The 12,359-nt window shown below is 31.3% G+C and overlaps 1 protein-coding gene across 5 annotated transcripts in view; it reads right to left on the bottom strand.

The window, feature by feature from the left end:
* Positions 1–10,152, bottom strand: part of salm (spalt major) — a 63,061-nt gene extending 52,909 nt beyond the window's left edge. For all 5 annotated transcript variants that reach the window (XM_088186124.1, XM_088186127.1, XM_088186129.1 and 2 more), the window contains exon 1: positions 9,924–10,152. In XM_088186124.1, coding sequence (XP_088042250.1) covers positions 9,924–10,023 — 100 coding nt within the window. In that variant the 5' untranslated portion in view covers positions 10,024–10,152. The remainder of the gene's footprint in view (positions 1–9,923) is intronic.
* Positions 10,153–12,359: the final 2,207 nt, after the last annotated feature.

The raw sequence follows: 12,359 nt of genomic DNA, 5'->3' as shown, positions 1-12,359 counted from the left end.
TTGATCGTCGAAATTGTTAATTTATCGCATCAATTTAGAACTCAATTAACATATTGAATCGATCGAATTTTTCAATTAAACTCAACAATGAAAGATACGCTTTCTCTACCATATAAATAACTACGCATATAATTGTATAATAAGATACTCATTTAAGTATTCAGTCACCAAAATTCCAAAAATATCTACTACTCGTATGTATCGTATATTTATGGGGTTTCTGTTACTGGCCATCGCCTATCCTTTAGCTCTTGGGTGCTGATGAATAGAATATTATTTTTGGATATTTTAAATATTCGACTACAACGAAAGAAAGGGAGCTTTTTTAATTATTGTAATAAAAATATATTTGTATGTTTCAAGATATATATTTCATATCAAACACATTTGGACAAAAATGGTTTCAATTATTTTTTCAGCGGTTATAGTAATGTTCTAAAATTTATATATATAGAGGTATTTAGTTCTTGTACATTTTTTTTGAATTTAAACAGTAACGTTATAAAAAAGTATAACGTTTCTAAGAATACCGCGGATTAAGAAAATAGTTTTTAGTTTAAAAGTTTTTTATAAATATTACTTTTAAACCCTAATATTAAGATTGAAGATAACGCTTATACTGACTGATAAGCTGAGCTATGGATTCGTAGTAATAAGAAATTAACTTATTCTAACTGTAATGTTTTTATATTATAAATAAATATACATTTTGAAAAAATCTTTGACATTAAAAAATAAGATCGATACAAAGTATTCCTTTTTTTAAATTAAAATATTAATAAAGTAAAACTTGATATAAAACTATTTTTCGCGTTTTACTCATTGAGATATATTTAAAGATTGCAATAAATACTTAACAAATAGTTAAAATGACAATAAATTTAAAAGATGAAAAAGTTAATTTAATCATATCTAAAAATTTTGAATATCGTAATCACTATTTTTATTTATATCAATTTCATATGCTAGATAAAGAGTAATTTTATTAAAGTTGTTAAAATATATAATATAATTGTTTTCGATTGGGTCTACCATGGTCTTAATTTAATTTAAAATATCATTTTTACTTATAACGTACGAAATATTTTATTTGTATCGATTACGTCATTGATCAGTAAATTGATCACTTGCAAGTCACGAGTCACTCGCTTCGCGTCATCGGGTCTTCGTCTCATATTGACCCTTTATTGCTAGATGGACAACACGAAACTAAATTACTTTCGGTGGTGAAGAAACAAAGTAAATACGTTGAGAATATAAGTTAGCGCGGTAGTACATTTAAATAAAAAAAAAAAAACGATTTTTCAATTATTGTCCTGTAATTCTATCGAATATTCTGTATAAAATAATATTTTTTACAAAAAATCTGTCTTACTGACCTTTATACAAACAATAATTATAGAATTAAATATTTAAAAAAATATATGCTGTACGCCTAAAACAGATAAGCACTATATAACATAATTTTTTTAGATCCTCATCTTTGTGTTTGGCTCGTTGAATAACTAGTGTCACGAAGAGCAAGAATAAGGGATGTGATCGTGACTTTAAGACAAGTAACCGTGCATGATTAATGTAGTGGGTCCGGAACGCACCGCTCCGGTATTTTTTTATAAGATCAAAACAATATTTGTTAGAATATATGTTTCTTTGTTTAGGAAGAAATACTTTTTTTAATATTTTAAATATCTAAAAGTCATTCTAACAAATCATTGTTAGAAGATCTGTTTTTTCTTCTGCAAAAACTTTTTTTGATCTTATCAAAATATACCGGAATGGTGTGTTACGAACCCACTACACCACTCGTGACATCCGTCGATGCACAGTTACTTATCCTAAAGAGTCGCGATCGCGTCCCTTGTTCTTACTTCTAGCGACGCTAGTAACTCAACGAGCCAAACACAAAGATGAGGATCTGAAAAAAATATGTTAGATGGTGCTTATCTGTTTTAGGCGTAAAGCATTTTTTTTTTAATATTTTAAAATAAATATAAACAGATTTTTTAATAAATCGTTGTTAGATTAATCTGCATCGCATCAAACAAAATAACTAGGGTTTCACTACTTTTTTTAGAACTACATTACGCGATTAAGACTTTATTTTAAATAATCCAAATTAAACACATAAAAAGTAATAAAATCGTGCCGTAACATTTTCTGTGAAGTTTGACACCAATTTTTAAAATTAATTACATTTAAAACCTCTATAATTCACAAAATTTCTAGATTTTTTTTATGAATTCATGCAATTCTAAATAAATATAATTAATTCAATAAATAATACAAATAGCATATCATTATTAACTACAGAATGAGTTATTTCTTACTCATGCAGAATTACGTAAGTAAAAAAGTGTATCCTTAACAACAACAGAAAGCGATCTGCGCAATAGTTGGAACACTAAAATTAAATCAAAATAGAGAGCAGTGTACTAGTACAGTCCGTCCAAGATATGAACGCTCATCGTCACAGTATTGGTGAGAAAATATAATAGGGTGACCATGTGAAATTACAAGTGCAATTCATTTTTACTTTTTTAATTTAATTTGTTGAGGAAAGTGTAAAATATCACTTTCTTACTTATTTTGTTTATTTATATACTAACATAACTCTAAAACATGAGAGCAGTTTTGGTATCACTCTCCAGGTTGAATATCTGTTCAATTTAATATTAAAAAAAATACCAATAGAATATTACAGGAATTGTTTTATTGATTAAAAAATATTACAACATGACAATAATTTATAATAAAAATATACCACATTTTAATTTTTAATTCAATTTCCAACGTATGGTCACCCTACAATTAAAACAGCCCTGATTTAGTATTGGTAACGTTCTCCTATCGGTGTAAACAAATTCGCGGAAAACTGTGCATGTATGCATACATGCGTACACGCACCCTTATTTCCATCACAACGATGATGAGCGTTAACATCTTGGATGGATTATACGTTTTTCTACAACCGGAACGCGTCAGTTTTAAAGGCCTTTTTGCATGACAAGGTATTAATAAATAAGTTATTTGATACTTCGTGGTGAAACGTGTATGTCAGTTTTTGCAGTTAATATGACGATGCCTTCAGCGAGAGCAATTTGCGGGTAATAAAAATGTACTGTTTTAATAACGGCCATTTCAATCGCATAAAATGCAACTAAAGCGTAAACTCCAAAGCACGTTTCCATTATTAAAGGGAACAGTGTATGCTTTGGTACGCGTAAGGTCAATAGCAGCGTTCACTTTATTTTTACAATTTACCATAAGTAATAAATAACGCATCACTGTGGGCTTTACCATAAACGAAGAGCATAAACGCAATCGGTTCGACGTCTCTTTTTTGTTTATATTTCAGCAGTGTCTTAAGCTAGGGATGGGAGAAGAGTAACCATCATACCATTATTATAATATTTAGGCTAGGTTTTGGTTTGAACAGCAAGTGGAGTTTTGCAACTATCAAATTTTTAATGAAAGTAGGGCGACAAATCACTTGTTAATGATATTGTCCAGTAAAATTATGAATCAATTGTTTCATACAATTATATATCTAATAGTGAAAATATAATTTCACTGAAAAATACTAATTCGATTTCTCTCAACTTTTACGACGTTATCGGGATTTTCAGGAGCATCTGCGATCAGGAAGTCTATATTTGAGTTGAAAACGCCAAGGATAAAACGAAGAAACAAAAGCCGACTCTGCGCGCATTCGTACATGGCAAGTTTTGAGCGATTATTGTCGGCAAAAAGCTGCGGATATGTGACGGAATGTCCGTATGGCGTTTCGCGTCGGAATCGCATGAACTCATAAACTATCTCAATTATTGACGCTCAATGGATTTTTTTCGGAATATTCCGATAAAGCCGAGAGGAGAAAGTTCAGTGATCTCTCGATCGGAGCGCTTAGCGCATTCCGCCGATAGTTATTAAATGTTTATAATCGCCAATTACCTGGGGACATTATCTGCGGATAATATGTCGAGTCGTTCGAAGGCAGCGATCGGTATGAAATAATTGCCAGCGGTGCGGCTCATAATACTTTGTTCCTTTCCCGTCTAATTAATCCGACGACTGACTATGAATCGACGCATATTTCATTTCGACAATGTTCGGTGCGTAGCGTTTTGTTGCGCTTCGATATGCAAGCGGAACCGGTTTAGCTCCTCCGAGACCTCCGCCACAACCAAGGACCCTGGAACTGACGCAGCGTCTCCGAATAATGCCCAAATCGAACCCTTCGCTAATTAGCGAGCTTTCTTCGCGCATTGTTGCCGTCGCGTGGGATTTGAATCTCGCGAAGGCTGCAAAAACTCGCTCTATGATTCTTGGGAAATATAGTTCATAACGCCGTATCATAGCAACTCTCGAGGGATGCCACTGTTTTTTATTCAATTCTTTGAAATTAATTACCACCGCCTCTCCAAAGCGAACAAGACAATAACGTGAAAATTGAGCTTAAATTTAATAAATACACTCAAAAACTGCAGCTCTTGGAGCAATATGTAATAAAAAGAGCACGCTTACTACAAAAAATAAAACCCTAATATAAAAAAAAAATAATCAGACACATTTTTACATATGCTTGCTGGGTGTGGAGTAACACTAGCAATACTATTTTTTATAAATTTCAAGTCACCTATAATAAAACTACAAATAAGATGTAAAACACTTTTATACTGATCATAATAGCCTACAAATACCAACAATATTTGCATTTTCATAGCATAAAATATTGTAAAAATATTTTGCGTAACCACGCTAATTCACTAATCTGATGTATCGGAGACTAATATGGAAATATGCTTTCCAGTCTAAAGAACATATTTTATGGTTTCCGATTTTAGTCAGGTAAATATACTTAAATTAGCACATTATTTTGTATATGTTCCTTAAATTGTAACCATCAACGTTTTAATTTATATTTTTATTTGTATTATATTGTAGTCAGTGGCGGAGGGGACGGGCCGCCCCGGGCGGCACTTGCTTGGGGGTGGCATATTCGCGATGGGTGTGGTTCTTAACCCTGAATGGACCAAAACATATATAAATCCGCGAATAACAAGAGCTTAATATTAACCAATTTATTATTTTAAGAAATACTGATTTATGGGGGGGAGGGGGGCGGCAATTTTAAGGATCGCCCTGGGTGGCACATACCTTAGCTACGCCACTGACTGTAGCTAAAAACAAAAGTGTAAGCATGAAAATAGTATAAGCCGTTCATATAAACATACATTTTTTATAAAACTTTATAATTCAAATCGCATTTGATTAAAAAAAATGTGAAGCAATAATCTTTAAAATTTTACTTATAAACGCAATATCTCAAGATATCAGTTAAATAAATTTAGAGATTCCTTTAAGTGCACAGCATTTTTTAAGCTATTTTTTTTATTTTTAAAAGTATCAAAATATGTTTTTTTTTTTAAATAAAGCAGTTTTACTAAACGTTTAAATCCATTCAGCCAGTGCAAATTTTTTTTTAAATATTTCAAAATATGAGCTGGGTTGATAAAGTGAATAATAATGCAAAATAATAGTATAAGAATTAAAAATACTGAAACAAAAGATTTTTATCGTCATTTTTGATTTGAAGACCAATTTTATTTTTATTTATTTTGTAAGGATGCCATTTAACAGTGAATTATTTTAAAAGATATGTGCATTTAAATCAATACTTTGTACCATAAAACGAATTGTTTGTGCATTTATGTAAGGTAAATCTTTAAATTTATTCATGGGGTATTCACTGTTGTGATCAATATCAGCTCGCACCTAAACAATCGTTTTATAGAACAATTATTTGATTAATTGCTCATTTAAATTATCCTCTAATTGTAATATAAAGTAATTTTATAGAATAAATTAAAAGTCTTTTTAGCTATCTGTTATTAGACAATTTAATTTCACACCACAAAAGCCATTTTAAAAATTGTGCTGATTTTTTATTTTAATTTGTATATTGCTTTAATATGCATTATACAATAGAAAATTTATGAACCCTATTTTTAAACTGAGTAACGATTTTTTATATTTTTTTAATAAGCAAATAAGCTATTTTTCATTATACAGAAACACGTTAAAAATGTAATACATAAAATTCATCAAGCTGAAGATAGAACAAGGATCAATATAAAAAACTTCTCACGTGCCTTAGCCCTTGCAATAAAACAGTAGTCTATAAACTTCAAACTTCTTAAAAATGAATATTTTGACAATAAATATTGGAAATGAAAAAAAAAACATTAAAATAATTCATCAAAAATAATATTCGTACATCGGAATAAAATGAATTTTAAATTGAAACATAAAAAAAATCAAATGTGGTTTTTAAAGGGTTAATTTTTTTTGTAAGTCATAAGGAGGACGACTTTTTAATCCACAATTTAGAATAGCCGAATGTTTTTCAAAAAGTCATGACTCGATATATGTATATTAGCACGATAGATCAGTCGGTAACTAATACTTGAAAGACATAAGTACAAATCCCATACCGACTAAAATGTTTTTTTTTTTAAATTTATATTGTGATTATTATTATATATAATTGTAATCCCTAAATTTTCTTAATCTCGCGGATAAATAATTAAATTTAAATCGAGCAAAGACGTGCATTATATAATTAATAAAATAATCACTGATTTACAGTCTGATGTCCAATCATTGTGTTTACCTTCACATGGTTGTAACGCATTGGGTTAAGGCATGTTGCAATGAGTGAGGTTATGATATTTTACTATAAATGTAAAGCGTTTAATTTCAATTTAAATTCTGAATATAAGTGATACTTTGATTGGCAAATATATTTTAGTTTTAATTCTAATAAGTAAAATTTTGTGTAATTATAGAAAATGTAAGTGTATCAATGTAAATTACTAATATAATTAAATGACAATATTTTTTATATATATTTACGTATTCTTAAATATACATATATGTGTATATTGATCATCTATGATCAGAATTTTTATTGTTTGAAATTTTCACCGAACCATTATTTACATACTAAATCTAAAAGTGTTGCTTTTTGTCTAAAAAGTCTTCCTTTCGTTGACCTACGATTTGTGGAATTGGTAAATTTGTCTGACCTTTCGTTATCGGAAACCAAAGATCGAGTGTCTCACCCCACCCTCGCGCCGGATGAAAATAGTTAAATCTCTTTAGCTTTACGAATGAACATTAAAAATACATAAAATAAAATAATGCAAAGCTAGTGCTCGAATTTATCGTTTGGCATCATCGCGTTATAAATAAAAATGTATTGTGATAAGCGTCGAGAGAGCAAACCCAAAACTTTGGCTCCGAATTACAAAGGAGCACAATTTATTGACAACTTAATTTTATTGTCGCTTTTTAATAAACACTCATAGACAGTGGCGGCGCGTGGTGCTGTTTTATTTTTTCGAGCGCCGTTTATGATATATTTATTCGAAAAGAGAGCACGCATTAAACTAAAGATTAAATTGGATCCGGACTGGCGGAGCAGCAGTTGCAGCGAACGCGGGCTCCCGCTCCCCGAGGGCCGTAAAAGGCTCCTGAATAAAATATAATCTAATTTCTTTTATGCCTCAACTTCGCTAAAAATCGATAACTCACGTCGAAAAATTGTAGATATTAGCCAAAATAATACTTATTTACGTTTAATTTGTAACCGAGTAAATAATTACATAAGCTGATTAATTAGAGCGCGGTAGTAAAATTGAATAAGTTCGTACGGTAGCCCTCGTTTTTATAGCAGTTGTCCTAAACGAGGGTTCGCGGGTACTTTTATGGACACCCTCATAGCGACGAGGTGTGAAAACTACACAATAACTAGGCTGTGTTACTAAAATGGCGTGAATTAATTATATCGATTTTCCATTCACCGACTGCTGCTTTTTTATAAATAACTCGTTCTAAATATGTTTATATTGCAATTAAGACGTAAGAATAATATGGATAATCAACTATATAATTACATATTTTACTTTGAACGAGCGATAAAATATGTAAATAAATATAGTGTATTATGTAAGTACATATGTAGCATTTATATTGTATAACACATTATTTTTCCTATTAGTAGAGTACCTAATTAGTGTTTGTATATGAAAATCTTATGTTTTATAAAATCTGGCGTATATAAGAAATAAACCAAATTAGATTACAAAGTGTTTAAAGATTATGAATATCTGGTCCTTGAGCGTCGATGTTCTAAAATAAGCAAAAGGGACAAATTACAGTAACTAACAATAGATTGACAGAAATAAAATAATAGCAAGGTTAAATAACTATGCATTTTTGAAATATTATAATTTTAATTTATACATACATATATACGAAATTTAAATTTATTAGAAAAATAGTATAATTATATGTATATATTTATAATAATCAGGATGTAAAGAATTTTGTAATTATTACAAATAAAAATATGTTTGCATAATATTTTTTTATTACAATATTCTGATTATATTTTATTTGCTTTAAACTAATTAGATGACCTTTGTTTAAGATATGTTATAAATAACATATGATTTGTTAATATAATCGTATATAATTAAGATTTGTTTACATTCTTGTCATAGAGCAATTAAACCAACAATCGATCTACACGAATAAAAAAAAAACATCAGTTATTTCTGTCTGTTTTACGACAATCTGCTTTTTTAAAATGGATAACCTCAACAAACGTCTTCGTCGGTTTAGAGAAAAGATATTTAGGAGCTATTCTGAGAATATCCGTAACTAACCTAACGCCAGATTTTTGGAATGTCGTTAAAAAGCACTATTCTAACTAGAATTTATAGCATCCTTTATATACACATGTACAATACAATACATACTATAGGTTTCAGTTATTATCTTTTAAAAAGAGTTAATTCGTACGAATTGAGCTATTAGACTCAGTCGGTCTAAAAATAGTCTGGCACGCCGGATATAGAAAAGTAACCTGTCAACTATTTATAACGCACAATGTACTCGATTTTATTTCGTCAGATAAAATGGGAAAACGTCAAGAGAACTTTCCAACGCGTTTTTTATCGAAACTGGTTAACCGTTGAAAATTTGGTAAGAATTTTAACTTATAAGTAAATTGAAAATTATAGATAAATCGAGTTTTAAGATGTGTTGTCGATTGTTATGACATCGATATTTGACAATTTTTGATATTCGCTTAGATATTAGTCAATCGAAATGTAAACAAACTTTATTTATTTATATTTTTTTAACAACAAACATTCAGTTTGACAGTAATTTGAAAGAGTAATCATACTAAACTTTGATATATATTATTATCGACTTGCACAAGTTTGATATAATATAATATTAAATATAACAGCACTTTGATATATATATATATATATATTTAAAATTTCATATAGATAGCTCTCTGTAACAAGGCTTATGTTAAGATAATATTGCCAAATTATAAAAAAAAACATGTAAGCTATTACTAAAAATATCAAGAGTGATGATTAATTTAACAGTTAAAAAATTACACTATTTTTTTATGAGTGAAAACTCTTAATTGAATATAAAATAAATATATAAATGAGACAGATTACAAAAAAACTGTACTTTAAGATTACATTTAAAAATCATTAAATCACTATTTTTTTAATGAATTTCACTGAGATTTTGTAAGTTAAGACTGAAAGTTGAATATAAAAAATGAAATCAGTGTGTATCTAGTCAAATAAAAAAAATATTTTTTTAAAAGACTGAAGCTGAATATAACTGAAAAAAACATACGTAAACACTTTTTGAAAAAACACTGATTTTGTTGAATAAACTGGTAGCTACTTGTCTTATTTGGTAAAAAATAATTTAGAAAAAGATTTAAATCCAACTGAAATTTTTCACTGAAAATGCCACAATATGAGTTCGCAATCAGAATTAGCACTCGCGTTCGAAGAGAGAACGACTGTTGCCGTCGGTACCTGCGCTGGCGGGCAGCAGCGTCGTCGGTTCTTCCGGCGCTTCCCCCGGAAGGTCGTCGTTGGGCAGGCGCGCGGGCCGCGCCTGCTTTCTCCTGGACATCGTTCAGCCCTCCGCGGGGCCCCGTGCGCACCTACCGCTATGCATGCTACGGCTACGGCCACTGGCACTAGGGGCGCGGACCGAATTCGCGACGGTGACCGGCGGCCTCGGCGATCGCCCGCCGACTGCTCCTCCGCAGCCAAAGGTCGGCGGGCGGAGCCGCGCCTGCGCCCGCCCCGACTACGCCCCTCGCCCCCCCTTCGCCCCGAACCCCCGAGGTTGCACTAGCGATCGCCGGGCGGCGCCACAACAGGTGATGGCCATCCCGGAAAGGATCCTACAGGTGCCTACCCGAATATCGATGCTATCCTTCATACTCAAAATTTAACACGTGGGAGAATGTACAAACAATGTATATTCTCATTATGAACTCTGTACCTAAAACTAACAGACAAAAATATCTCCACATTGCTCGCATATAATTTGATTAAATAAAACGTTCAATTTAAACTCTGATTTCATGCATGCATTATAAAATGGGAGATCGCAACGCACGAGCGTGTTCCGAGACAAATATCATTACATAATTTTTGCCAAGTTTTGTTGGACCAACATCATAGGTTTCGTCCCGCCCGTTCCACTGTCACTAACCTTCTGTCTTTCACCAAAACGGTGACAACATCCCTCGATGCGGGAATTCAAGTAGACGTTGTATATACAGATTTTGAGAAGGCCTTCGACAAGGATTGTCATGGGTTATTATTAAAAAAATTATCGAACCTCGATTGCTCGGATGATTTAACTCGGTTATTCTCGAGTTACTTGAGTGATCGTAGACAGTTTGTAACCTATAGCGGCCAATTGTCGAAAAAATATTTCACCCCTTTGGGGTTCCTCAAAGGTAGAATCTGGGCCCTCTGCTCTTTATGTTATTTATTAATGACATACATATGGCAGTTACAATACGCAGGTTATTCAAAATTGTATAAATGCATTCGATCTGTTGCGGACGCCTCTCTACAGAGTGATTAAGACTCTATGGAAATGAGCCCTTTAGTGTCGGAAAGTGGCATACTGTATCATTTTCTCGATCACTGTATTCCTACGGTCTCGTCGAGAACATTTTTACTAGAGACACTTCCACTAAAGATATCGGAATCACTTTTAAGAGCAAGTGGAAATTCTCTCTACAGTTTTGTTATGAAGAACTCCTTTTACTTTGACGATCCGTCAGTTATTCGCGTCCTCTATGACATTCGTAGCATTCTTTATTCGGGATCTATAATTTGGAATTATCGAATAACCAAATATTCCCTTTTAGTAGAAAAGATTCAAAAAAGGTTTTTAAAATACCTTACAAAAGGACCATGGTGACGCGTTGGGGTAACGTTAGGTTACGATGGTCTTAATTCATTTAAAATAAATACATAAATAATAATATATAGCAAATAACTTTTTTTGTTATATAATCATTTGCAATCAAAATGCTTGTTTATTTTAGCGTATTTTTTTAGTCAGAGCGCATTTCTATCTTTGATCTGTTTTGGATAGAAGTAATTTTTTACAGTTTTCATTTTGTCAAAATCAGAAATATTATTGGCTGCTCATTGGCTTTGATCGATATTATTAGTAATAGCAATCGGCGATGTCTGACATTATTTTGTGACTAAACAATATGAAATATGAGGAGTTTCAATGACATATCCTTGTTTTATACAGAAACCTTATATTTTCTATACAATGTCTTAAATGTTATAAAATAGACAAGTCTATACATAAGAGTAGCATAATAAAATAATCATAGTCAGAGTCAAAAACAGGTATTAAAAAGTCTATATTCTATTGTTTGGACCATTGGATGCTTATTTTACGTTTTAGAGCAGATATCATATAAACATCCCTCAGTATTATCACAGTTAGAACATTCTTGATGTGTCTATAACTAATAAGTGCAGCATAAAAACAAACCTAACCTAATGAAAGTTCTAAAACTAATTATAATTTTAGATCTTTCATTAAGTAATCATATATCCAAAATACAAACTAAGCCAATTCATATCTCATATACAGACCGACATCGCATCCACAGTTTGTCTACATTTCTATATTACACTATGCTTTAAAAATATGCTAGCTATCTTTACATTAATTACTATGTGCTAATCAAAGTATATTCAAACGGAATTTTGGTTAATAGGAGAGCGCAAAAACAATTATCACTTCTCAGAAGACAAAAATTCACGTCAAAAGCAATAAAATCGTGTCGGCGCCGTTGCATGCCCATCATTATTTATTCTTATGCGATGTATAAATGTTACAGTGAATGTGTATTTTTTAGTAAAGTTATATTTTCACTAGTAAATTCAGAAAAAAATCCTACTAGCAAAAATATAATT

The sequence above is a fragment of the Plectrocnemia conspersa genome, unplaced genomic scaffold, assembly GCF_051122295.1.
Source record: "Plectrocnemia conspersa isolate PC_06_02 unplaced genomic scaffold, ASM5112229v1 ptg000005l, whole genome shotgun sequence".
Lineage (NCBI taxonomy): Eukaryota > Metazoa > Arthropoda > Insecta > Trichoptera > Polycentropodidae > Plectrocnemia > Plectrocnemia conspersa.
Note: the sequence above shows the minus strand (reverse complement) of the source record. Positions and strands in the feature narration are given on the sequence as shown.